Genomic DNA, 13153 nt, shown 5'->3' with positions numbered 1-13153 from the left:
GATCCTTGGGGTCCCTTCCAACACAAGCCATTCTATGATTGTGATCATTCTCAGCAGAGGACAGAGTTGTTCTTTAGCAGGCCACATTCCTGAATGGCAGTCCTAATACCTGCAGGAGTGTTCCCAAATAGAGTTTGCAAGAGTGATGGTGGCTGCAACTCTGTTTTACTGCTTGGTCCAGCAGCATGAGGCTGAACTCTCAAGGGCTTTACTTTCCCTCTCACCCAAAAGAAAGCTTCAAATCCGTATCTGTTACTCTGTACCATGTTATTCCTCCAAGCTGACCTATTCACAGCACAGTTCACATCCTTTTCACCCTGTCTCTGTATCGCACTAGCTCTCAGTCCTTACTGTGTCTCACAGACCTTACTTCCAGATCAGAGTTGTTCTTACAAATACTTGCTTCTGTATAAACTTTACATGTTTAAAGTAGTATTCTCTGTACCTGCTGTTTCTTATCTCAGTGTAATTGGGCTCTGTGAGGGTACAAATAATGTCATCACCATTATGGTAAAATGGAAATATTTGGGCAGTTTAGTGCTGCGGTTTCTGGAAATCCAGACCATCTTTTTCCTCTATGAAGGAATGACATCAGTAAAGCTGCCATCTTCTTTGCAACAGTAGAAGTAAATTGGGAGGAAAAATGTGATTGTGCTGGCCAGTTTGCATGATTTATATTTAGATCATTCAACTAGCACCATATTTAATATAAAGAACTACTAAAAATTTGGTACTGCCTGATCCAAATTAAAAAAACAGTAACAAAACCCAAAATAATCTGTGTAAGAAACATCCTTGGCGTCTGAGGATGATTTAGGATTTTTTTTTTCCTTTTTCACCTCACTGGGGGATTTAAAATAATTTAGACAGGAAATGTGACATACAACTTATTCAAGCTGTACTACATGAGGTTCATTGTAAAAAGACCTTTATATTACAGGATACTGAAATACCTGTAGTCCCAGTTCTTTGCATTACATATATTTCTATAAAAATTTAAGCTAAATGAATTAAACTTTTTCACAAAGTTGATATAAATTTATACAGCAATAGCTGAATACTTTCTTCTATAAACACATAACAACATTAAGGATAACAATTAATAGAAAAATACATAGCATCCTTGCCATTCATGTTTAGTGTAATATATAATCAGTCATAAGTTATATTAAAAATACACGACAAAAGCCTGATGAATATAATCCCTTCAGTGCCACTCCATACCAAGAATTTAACGATCAATAGCCCCCCAAAAAAGAAGAAGAAAAGTAAAAGAAAAAAAAAAGGAAATTCTGCATTGATGGGAAAAGTGCTGGTTTGCTTCTTCGTTGTATTTTACTTGCAAAAAACCTTTATTTTCTAAAGAATGCTTGAAGTCTCTTATTCACTCCTGGCATCTGGAAGAACTCAGGAAGCCATTTCATAATTTTAACCATGTGAATGTAGGTATAAAAATATCAATATATTTCTAAATTCATAATAAAATAAAGGCCATTTTTCAGGAAGACTTTTCTTTCATCTTTAGAGAAACACATCTCCAAAAACATTTTTTACTAGCATTAGGAACTTGTTATTCTGCGAGCTACCACATCCCACTTGCATCTACTCTCTTCTTTTTCTAACCATGTAATCCTATATAAACCAGTTATGTTTCAAGGTTTGAAAACACCCAAGGTTGAAATCCAAAGATATTTCATTCCCCAGTGTATATTCTAATTTAATCCCTTTGCCCAAGGTTCCCATCTGGAACTTTGTAGCCAATAATCAAGAGAGTATAAGGTATTAGAGAAAATTCAGGTAAGCAGATATATGAGGAATATCCCAGTTGACTTCAGTGGTGTAGGAAATGGTAATATTTAGGATTCAAACCTACAAAGACAACTGCTGTGCTGTAAATGCTTCTCAACGCTTCTGTGCCAGAAGATGTCATAGAACCATGCTGTTCTATGGGTGTAAATAAATGCCTTTTGGTGTAAATTTTGCCAACCAGATGGCAGTATCGTTCTCCATACCAAGATGGATGGTTGGCATGGTGGGAATGGGTTAGGGTTGGACTTGGTGATCTCAGAAGCCATTTCCAGTCTTAATGACTCTGTAAATCATTATGATTATATCTTAAGTAGAGAAATATCCGCCGTATATCTTTTTAAGCTGCCTGGCACTCATGGGTATTGCACAACTGAAGCACTGAAAATACTTACGGCTTAAAAAGATACAGAATCATAAGCTATGGAAGGTTCACAGAAGATGTTATTGTGTATTTAAAATTATATTATTTTTAACTTGCAAAAAGGCACCTAGGAAGTGACAGCAAAAATATCAGAACTCTATTGTTTCTGCTGCTGATAACTGATAGTCATAAGTGCACAATATGCATAGCTTCAAAACTCAGGCTACTATAAATGTACTGGAAGTAATAATAGCTGTTGGCCAAATTCTGCTTTCCCATATCAAGTACAACTTCTAACAAGCTCACAAGACTCTCAGCTGACTACAGAAAGTAGCCCTTCTCCATCCCTTACACGATGATAGTATATGTAATAAAGTTTGTGTATTTAAGAGGGACCATTCCAGTCTCATAATTTCTAGTTTCAGAAACTATCCAACAGCAGATTTGTGTTATTGCTTAGAGTCCAAAAAATCTTTACAGATGCCTCGAATAACATCAGGAACCATCTGCTCCAATCCAGTGAACTCCCTAGTGAAGAAGGTATGAGATTCCCTTGGTTCAGAAGCCATGTCTTTCAGATCATCCAGAGGTGCCCAGGCAACACCGACAGAGAAGACCGTTATTCCTAAAATGTAACAGTGTAGCAAAGAGAGAAAATACATAAGATCATTTTGTCTGTGGTGCCAGAAAAACGAGCAATTTCTACATCTATTAAATAATCTAGAACAGGAAATAGTGCTTCAGTATCTGTAGTCTGTCAAAGATGATTAGATTTTTGCCACTGAATATCAGAAATTAAGTACTTGTCTAAGTAAGAATCCTGATAGAAATACCAGTGTGTCTTACCAGTAAGCATCATAGATGTTTTTCAGTGATCAATACGAACATAGCAGTGACACAGGAATTCTTGTGTTTCAAGACTTGCTGTTTAGAAGAATTTTGAAAATACATTTGGATCCTTCACATACGTAATGCTTAGTGTTTTCAAGCATCAGAAGCCCAAGAGACTTTTTGGTCAAAATTACTTTTTTTTTTCTCCCATATACGATGGAGAACAAAAGTAATGCTATATTAGATGCTATCACTGGTTTGAGCTTCACTATACGGCTCTTTATTTTTCATCTCTTCATTTCTCTCTTAATTAGGAAGAAAAGACTGCACTTTTAAAAAAATTTTAAACAAAGTTGCCATGAGTGAGTCTACTTACACCTGGCTTGATAATCTCACTTTTCATCCTATCGGAAAACAGTTCCTTACAGCTCCTGTTCTGATAAACTTAAGACAAGTATGATACTTTATTTACTCTCTAGATCATCATTTAAAATGTTGACACAGACAATACAGCAGAAATGGGATGAATCAATTCCCACTGCCTATGAAGATTGCTTACCTGCTTTTTGTGCAGCAACAGCAGGTCCTCTAACATCATCGTAAGACTGACCGTCAGTCAGAATTACAAGGAAATTTTTGTTTGCTCCATCCTTCACTGGCCCAAATACGTTTCTGGTTGTGAAAGAAATGGCATCACCAGTAGCGGTGCCACCGCTCATGTAACGAATGTTCCGGATAGCAGAGAGGACCTTTTCTTTTGTGGTGTAGTCTGTGAAGCTGAACTCAGTACGCTGATCATATGTGAACTGCACAGTTGCAATCTTGGAACCAATATCAGAGATCTCAAAAGCCTTTGCAACGTTGCTGATGAATTCAAGCATGAGCCGGAAGTTGCTCTCTCCAACACTGCTAGAACCGTCTATCAAGAAGCCTATGTTGACAGAGTTATAGCATGTCTTGCTACACAACATTTGCTCATGTGAACACAGTTTTTGGACAAGAGGTTTTACGTATTTGGTGGTGCCAAACCAGCTGGGCATTTGGTAAGAGAAGAAGCCATTATTGCGACAGACAGCCTATTTGAAAACAAAAAGTCAAAAGGCAAATACCAAAATAGGTTCCGTAGATAGTAAACAGACAATCAAGCTTGCCCCCAGCTCCCCTCAGAAATTTCAGAAAATTTCATTTTATTACTGAGAACATTAAAAACTTGAAATTTTAATTATGTTCTTGGGAAGTGAACTAAGCTCTGGCTGCTAACTATCCAAAGGAGTGGAAGTTTTGCCTTTTTCCTTACCCACTGAAAATTAGGTTTCTGTATTTTCCATTTTAACATCATAATCTTAAAAAAAAAAAAAAAGCCTATAATACATCATAAGTACAGACACATATCTGAGTAGAAATATATGCCCAGGTTATTTTGAAGTAAAATTTGTTTTTCCTTTGGTTTCTATAATATACATGTCAAGTGCAAGGCAATTGAGAAGGGGATTACATTTAAAATCAGCTCTCCAAATGTGATGAGTAATCTTGCTCAAATCAAAATGTAGAAGGCAAGGGGACAAGCCTCTGCCACATAAAGTCATTCTGTTCTATGTCTGTAAGTCCACACAAGTTGGACCTGTCTGAGATCGGAAGCAAACTATCTTGTGCATGGAAGCTGCAGAGCCACAGTGCTTTGTTCGTTCATGTTAAGTTATGAACTTTCTGCTGAAATAAAATATTTAAAACCTCCCTATGAAACATGAAGTAGTGAACTAGTGCTTAGAAAGCTCTTGTGAGAACTGAGTTTGAGTTCTGTTGTTGACTCCTACAGAGCAAGATTGAAAACTGTTCATCCAAGATGAATGTCTTGCATACGAACTTGGTAGGACGCATTTGTCAATCTTTTCTGTCCTTGTTGTAGCCAAAGTAACAAAACAATTCCTCAGATCACACACTGAAATATAGGTCTCCCTGTCATTTCAAGATAGGAGATATATCTGTACTTCTTTGCTTCAACAAGTTTAGTTATGGTTGAGATAGGAGAATCCTTTGCTGTGAAAATCTTCGTGCAGTGCAAAGTCCAAGAGCTACAGCTTTGCCAAGGCTCTGAGATGGGAGGCTGGCAACAGCATTTTGGTACCTTTGTGCAGCCCCTTTACAAGAAAATAACCCAGCAGTTGCATGTAATTTAGTAAGAAGAAACTAATAGTCTTATTCAAATCTCTACTACTGATTACTTTAGGCTTCCTAGTGATTTCTTAGGTTTTTTTCCTCTTGTATTATTTGGAAGAATATCTCTTACTATATGTGTAAGACTTAGCTCATTAGAACTCCAGCATGAAGTACATTATCTAGTCATACCCATGAATGAAAAATGAATAATTATATTCTCTTACTTTGTCAATAAAACCAATGTCTTGGACCATTCCCAATTCTTCTGTTGTGGGTTTTGCTACAGACACAATGAACACATTGACTCCAAATTCTCTGGCCACTATACCAGCTTCTTCCAAATCATCTGAGGGCCAGCCATCTAGAAACACTACAATGATTTTGGGTATTCCTTTACGTGCTCCATTTTCCATAGAGAAGAATTTCTGAGCTGCGTGTTTCAGAGCTTTCCCTAGTTTTGAACAGAAAAAGAATGTGAAGAAATAATACAGTAACATTTTGGTACCAGTTAGATAAAACTATGCTGAATTTTAACTATGACTACAGGTGTAACTCAGCAAACCAAGGAAACAGCATCTCAGAATATTTGAGTAATTATGAAGCTTGAGTAAGCTATGGCCTATTTAAAATAAAAAGTTAAAGCAAATTTCCCTCCCTACAGGTCTTGTTTTATGGTAAGCAGATATATTAGTGCCTGCTAAATGAATTGGAAGGAACAAAGTTGAGAAGCTACTTAAATTTAGCTTGTAAAATACAACATATCTGGAAAGCTTAGCTTCCTTATTTGGCAAATACCCACAACTACTTACTACTTAATTAGCCACTGCCATTCAATAGGAAAGAAATGTAAACTCTTTTAGATAAGAATTTGTCTCACACCACCATTCTGTTAGAAGTGAAAAGCTGATTACTGTTTAAGTACATATTTGCACTAATAAAATATACAGTAAGCAACCTGAACTTCTGAAAATGGAATTGAAAACGGAGCATTTAGAATACTTTCTTAAATATGTATAGATAGAAATATGTTTCACTTATGCAAAGTAATAACATTTATTTTCACTGAGGTACGAACTCACCTGTGTTGGAATTGCCTCCTCTGAACCCTAATTCCTTTATGGCAAACAAAACCTCTTTTGCAGCGGTGAAGTTTTTCAGATAGAACTCAATTTTTGGATGCTCACTGCAGAAAAACAAAACATTAATGAACTATGTAGTCAACTTTTCATACCTCCATGGTATTAGCAAGCTAAATTTTAGTTTGAATCATTTTGTTCTTGTTCATATATAGTAATTAAAAATGTAGAGAATAATCCTTACGTAATAATGTACTGAATCTGTAGCCAGAGAAGTTATTTATCAGAGTGGACAAATTAAGAACAGCACATTTCTTAAGCTTATTGAGCGGCAGAAAATACTAGGTTTAAAATGTATGCAGAAAAAAAAGTGATCATGCCAGGTGTTAAACTAAATGAATTTGTGTATTTGAAACTGACACAGCTAAGTGTCACAGAAGCAGAAGATGATCAGGTTTGTTATGTCTTCACATGGACATCTCTCAGTGTAGCACAACAAACAACGCTCCAAGCTGAGTTTATCTTCTCTTGTTTTCTTTTGCCATTATTGAGCAAATACTGTTCTGCAAAACATACATTACTTGACTTCTCTTAATTGTCTCTTGGTTATATTTTGTATAGGTCTGCTATTACCTGGCTTGTACAACTCCAACATGAGGCCCTTCCGTTCCAATTCCCAACATTACTGCTACTTTTCCAACAAAGTTTTTCTGCAGATTAAATCTACGTTGGCCGATGTTGTAACTTCCATCAATGAGAAATGCAATGTCAGCTTTACAGTCTGTGAGCATTCAAAATAATTAGACTTACTTAGCACCAAATAACTGTTAGGATTGTGTTTTTCAAAAGTTAAACCTGTGAATTCCTACCTTTGTTTCCAGCCTTTTTCTCAAGGGGCTTCTTAGGTCTTTTGCCTTTAATAAAGGATACAGCATGGATCATTTAGGAACAACAAGACGTAGGGAAGAAGCTTAGACTCTAAGAATTGCATTGCAGTCTGTCCTTAGTGAAAATTGGCATGGGACTGCATCATTCTTCAGTCAGTTCAATAGTTACAGTTGCAGTGCTATTTCTTTGCACCTTTGAGAATATTATTTTTCAAATGAAACAATTTAACCTTCCTTTCTACACCTGCCTAGCTGATTACTGAAATGTATACAGAAAGGCTTATACAGAAACCACTCAGCATCCCAAGTCCTACTATTTCTCAGTTAGCTATCTGCTCTATAGGGACAGTTTTTGTGCTTTGGAAGCAAGCTGGGACTTAAACTGTAAAGCAGATGTGCTATTCACAAATGAGATCCAAGTCCAATATGTATATACCACTAGCCTTCATAAAAACTGATCTAGCCTTTTACTGGTGGTATTTTCTGTAGAGAAATTCACATACCATCTAAATTTCTGCTTCATAAATTCTGACAGCACTTAGTAGTTAAGCATTTCTGTAAAAAGGAATGCATAATCCATCTTCTCTGTCATTTAATAGGAATGAATATCCCATGAGCTCACAGACTCTTTCCTTCCTTTATGTCACCTGTATCACTTCCAAATTCATTCAAGCGTTTCTTCGTTTACATGAATCACTACTGAAATCAGAATCAGTCTGATTATAAGCAATTCTTCCTTTTCCTGCTGAGATATACACAGAAATGAATTTCACATATGCTTTCTTCTTTATAAATACATCCTATAAAATTTAGCGCGTTAGTCAGGGACTCAAGCCCTGTAGCACATCTTAACACACGGGACCTCCAGTGTTGGAGAGATTTGGCTGGTACCTGTAGCAGGCCGTGCTGTTGACACTGATCGTCCCACTGCTTCAAGCACCAGGTTGTTGGTACCTGCTAAAATATTAGAAGAACAGATTAACACTATTTCAACATATTTAGATGAAATTGTGTGCTTTAAGAATACTGAATTTTCAGCATTTTACTAGAAGTAGTCTAGAGACTTTCTGTATAATCTAGAGGGACTAATCTAACTGGAACAGATTTATTTCAAGCAAATAGTCAAAAAATGAAGACGAAATTAGTCAGAAGTGAAAATTTTTGCTACATTTCATATACCAATCACATTATTTGTATATATAAGCACACTGAAAAAGTTTCCTAGACTTCTGTTAATATCTGGAATACTGCAAAGTAGTAAGTGTGATCCACCTACGAGTCACTGAGAAAGATGAAGCCCATCTGGAGAGCACCTGAGACTGGATCCCATTGGCATTTACAGCTGGGTAGTTTTCCTGTCCTGGGAGAGTCTGTACTCTTACAGCTCCTCCTGCATTGGTGATCACCCCTCTGAGAGAGGAAAAAAAGTTAATACAAATCAGACATTTTAATTACAAGAAAATACAGCTTTATAATCATTGGACACTATATATTGAACAGTAGCCTCCTGAAAAAGATACCATTTAGGCAAGTGGTTGTGTTCATGCTGAAACTAACTACGAGGGACTGAAAAGAATGTTAAGGCAAGCTATTCTGCAGGCCATCACACAGGCTTAGAAAAAAATACCAAGAAGTTCTAAAATTCCAGCTGTTCTCACTGCAGCAGAACGCACTAATTCTTAATGAAAGAGCTACAGCAAAAAATATATTTACATTCTTTATGGCTCCTAAATATTGGTATCCAAAACAAAATGAGGCATGCTTACTGCAAAATGATTTAAAAAAAACTGGAGGAAAACACTGCTTGCAGTAGTAATTGTTATGGTAGATCCTGTGTTATGCATCCACACAGACTGCAGTCAGAAATTGTAGACATTATTGATGGCAACCATCAGATTACTGATATATACAAGAAGGGAGCCTAAAGTATCTTCTTCTTCACTTTCACCTGTAGTAAAAATTAAGATATGACATTTGAACTTAATAAAATAAATAGAATACATAATCAGTCAATGTAATATTCCTGGTTCCTTTCTCTGTACACTTGGAAATAGCATATTGACAGTAAAAGCTATACAGTGAGTAATTTTCACTGATAGAAACATAAAGTAGAAACTTCAAAATCTGGAATACTTAGATATGATTTGCTATTTCCTGCCTTTGTCAGTTTAAGCATACCACGACACATTTAAATACACAGTTATGATGGGTTAATTTAAAAAGGCCAGAAGGCTTACTGATTAAAAATATCTTACAAAATCACTTTTGGTATTATAAGACTATTATACCCCCTCTGCCACCCTAGAACAGTCAGTACATAAATGTAGAAGTGAAAAGAAAACATTGAGGAAGTTTTCTAAAACTGAGTAGACATTTGAGCCCAAAACCTCCTTAGAGAAGGCCACTATCATTATTCTTTCATCGAGCTTCATTTCATGGCTTAATGAACACGTTCTGAGATTGCCTGCCAGATCTGTGGTTATGCAAGACTAGTTTGAAAATCTTGCTGATACTTACGTGCTGAGACTGTCAGCACTACTGAGACTTATAGGATGTATGAACATCCAAGAGAACAATAGATTTATGTGCTTAAGAAACTTCAGGGTTAAAAGCCCAAAGAGAACTTCCTTTGTTATTGCAGGCAGAGAGGTTGCATTGTTGGGACAGTCGGAGGCTTTGGAACTTTTTTTCAGATTTTTTTTATATGCTACTGGGAGAATGGATTCTATTTTTCAGGGCCAAATTCAATGTGGAGCTTGTTTAAATAGAAGGAAAAAGTTAATGATCTATAGCATTTGGGCAGGTACACTTGTGGAATACAAACAACTGTTTCAAGACTACTGAAATGCTGCAATGTGTGCCTTTGTGTTTACTTTTCTTATCTGTTTGCTTTCCTGCTTGAAGAGAGGTCCCAACCTGATCTGATTTAAAACACTGTGAAATAATCAAGACTGGAGTTTAGAAAATCTTGTATGTATTTGTGGTAATATGAGCTCTGGGTATCAGTATCAGAATTTCCACATAAATCTCCTTGTGGCCTACTTAAAATACATTCAGACATGATTTGCATTTCTATATGGAATTGTGGTTATATATATTTTTATTCTTGTACGGTGAAAGAATTACGATGGTGGTTTCAGATACCTTTTTATCTTTTATATGTACATCATATAGACAGAGGATCTTTATTAAAGTTCTCCTGAATGCTTGAGTTTAAAGTCAGGTTCAAAAATTGGCAAATGCAAACAGCACTTCAGATTTCTCCTTACTGTCTAATAGTGATAAGAGAGATTTGAGCATTAACGAGGTGTTCTACTCTAAGGAAAGGCACTGAGCACAAGGGTAGCAGTGCTGCAAGTGGTGCAAATGCTGCAAGAGGCATTCAAGGCCAGGCTGCATATGGTCCTGGGCAGCCTGGTCTAGTGGTTGGCAACCCTGCACATAGCAGGTGGTCCTTTTCAACCCAGGTCATTCTATGATTCTCTGAAGTGGACTGTTAGAAGTAGTACATACTGAGCAGACTCAGTCTTACAGACCAGAAGCTAAGTGTTTGCTCAGAATCTCACAGTATGGTTTTATGCTAATAATCACATTAATCATAAATGTCTATGGGTCCACAACCTGCTTTTCTACCTCAAGGGAGGGTAGAAAGAGCTGCCGCACAAAGCATTTTGATCTGAAGTTCCCATTACCATCGCTAACTGTGATAAGCAGCTGCATTTCCTGTAGGGTCCTTGGATGAAAGGAGTTATTTTCAGGAGGCAAAAAAACCAGACAAGACAGCCAAATCATCTTTCCTCCCTTTTACCAGCAGAAACTCAAGCTCTTTCCACATTGTTCATCTTCCCCCACTCCCTTCTCCAAGCTGCGGCCACCTACTGCTGCCTGACTACAATCAATTCAGCAACAGGGAGCTGTTTTGGGTTTCATGTCAGCATTCTCTGGCCCTCTAGGTTCTGCTTACTCTGTCTGCTCTGCACATATATTGCTTTTGGCAAGAAAGAAGGCTCAGCAGCAGAAGCAGCCTATACAGCAAAGTTTTCCAGGGGATCTATTGGTGCTCAGAAGCCAGATAACCCTTCTATCAGTAGCCTTGTAGCAAATGCTACAGCTGCTCAGGGTCCTCAGTGCTTGTAGTTGATTTACAGCCATATTGCTAATACCCAATTTGGTTTTGTTCACTTGAATTGAGGGAACTTGATGTTTATTTAGAGGTGCTCTCAGCCTGTGGCTAGTTATAAAAAATGTGCATGCCTATTTAGCATCTAAAGACTGCATTAATTTAGGTCTCCATTTAGCAGAATTGGCAGTAGAACAGAGCTGCACAAACTGAGAACCGAGTCCTTAATTCGACCTTCTGATTATTAATCCAATTAATCCCCCAGTGGTAGATTTAACTCAGTTCTTTATGCTTGTATAGTGTCAGCTTAGTAGGAGGTTCTCCATTCTTCCCCCCTGACAACAAAAACAAATTCTTCTGCCCAGAAAAAGAACAGGATTAAATAAATATTCTGTTTCCTGAGAGTAATTACATGTAAAATAAGGAGAGAAAAAAAGATAAAAAGCCAAATGTAACAAACTAAAGCTAGCAGAAAGCTCATTCATCTCTAGCATTCAGAATTCTTCACAGCTACATTCTGATGGATTCTTTAAAATGCACAATGTAGTATTTTTCTTGCAGTAATGGTCACGTCACAGTAGAACTACTCATAGGAATAAGCATTATTTGGTGCATGTAAAAGTTTAGGAATTGAGCCTCAGTTAGGACCCAGCACATGCAAACTGGCATGTGTGTTTGGGAAGAGGAACTAACACATTCTCACAGTCATTCTTCAGTTTTAAAAAATTAAATAAGCACTTCTCCCCAAAATGATGCTTCTGGGAACAGAAGATAACTGTGTGATTGTGCTTTCTGTCAAAATCAGCAGCAGTCACGAAACATACACAGTCCTCAACATTACTTCAGGCACACAGAGCCATGTTGCACTCGCCATACAGCACAGTGTTTGGCACACATAGGTTTAAACTAGATGTGATTGTTTCAATCATTTGGAAGAGATTTCTGAAATTCTCAAAACACATATATGATTATACAGCGATAGAAGTAATTACCTATTAGCAACATATTGTTGAGTTACTTTGACACCAGGATGGAGTTTAGCCACTGCAACACAGAACTGGAAGGAACAAGTCTTCGGTATGTTTTAACTGGCTTTTGTAGGCTGCGGTGAAGTTAGCAGAGACCTGAACAACAATTTCTTCTCCTCCATCCAGCAATTCATTTTGACTAGGACCAGCATTTATCACTTCTCATAACTTAGGGAAACGCTCATAGATAGAAAATTCTATGCTGAATGAGAAAGGTTGATGGCACTAATGGCACCTAGCTTAAAGCAGGTCCTTCAGGAAAAAGAGAATAGAAAATATTCTAAAGAATATTTCACCTATATTCCTTTTTTTTTTTTTTCCTCTCCTCTAGAGTGCTAAACTACAATTAATTCAGAAGACTTGGACTTAGTTCATTTACACTGGCATGTAAAGAGTCAGATTAGAAGATACATTTTAATCCCTTTGTTGCTGCTGGAACACTTGGGTGGTTAGAAAAAGTTTTTTGTTTTCTTTTTAAAACAGTGCATATTTCACAGAGAGTATAATATATGTTGATGTATGCTGTGAAAAAAAAAATATCGCATAATCCTTTGCTTCTGAGTTGGAGAAAGTTAACACACAGTTTATAAGATACAAACTTCAGCAGAGAACTACATGCTGTACAGATGTCTCTGTGTTATTGCACACGAAAAAAATCTGAATTTTTTATTTCTTGTGCCTCCTTTTGTAAAAATGTTGATTTTCCTAGTGCTGATCTAAAAAAAATTATTAGAATTAGAATCACTTTTACTAACTCTTGCTTAAATTAATGAGAGATTCCACTAAGGCACAGTAAGTGAAAAACTTGAGTAAAGCAGATGCCGCAGCTGAGCCACAGCACTTGCTGTTTTCCTGCAGCTAGTGCAGCCAACTTTGGGCTGCAG

General features: G+C 36.9%; 1 protein-coding gene across 1 annotated transcript in view; it reads right to left on the bottom strand.

Moving 5' to 3' along the window:
• Positions 1 to 893: 893 nt before the first annotated feature.
• COCH (cochlin) overlaps positions 894 to 13153 on the bottom strand; it is a gene marked incomplete at its 5' end in the record, with an annotated part of 17297 nt that continues 5037 nt past the window's right edge. The window contains 8 exons of the mRNA XM_019616117.2: positions 894 to 2795; positions 3561 to 4077; positions 5383 to 5609; positions 6238 to 6341; positions 6868 to 7015; positions 7104 to 7148; positions 8013 to 8078; positions 8398 to 8531. Of these exons, the coding sequence (XP_019471662.1) occupies positions 2620 to 2795; positions 3561 to 4077; positions 5383 to 5609; positions 6238 to 6341; positions 6868 to 7015; positions 7104 to 7148; positions 8013 to 8078; positions 8398 to 8531 (1417 nt within the window). The remainder of the gene's footprint in view (positions 2796 to 3560; positions 4078 to 5382; positions 5610 to 6237; positions 6342 to 6867; positions 7016 to 7103; positions 7149 to 8012; positions 8079 to 8397; positions 8532 to 13153) is intronic.

Source organism: Meleagris gallopavo, chromosome 5 (genome assembly GCF_000146605.3).
Source record: "Meleagris gallopavo isolate NT-WF06-2002-E0010 breed Aviagen turkey brand Nicholas breeding stock chromosome 5, Turkey_5.1, whole genome shotgun sequence".
NCBI classification, from domain to species: domain Eukaryota; kingdom Metazoa; phylum Chordata; class Aves; order Galliformes; family Phasianidae; genus Meleagris; species Meleagris gallopavo.
This window is presented reverse-complemented; position numbering and strand designations above follow the sequence as displayed.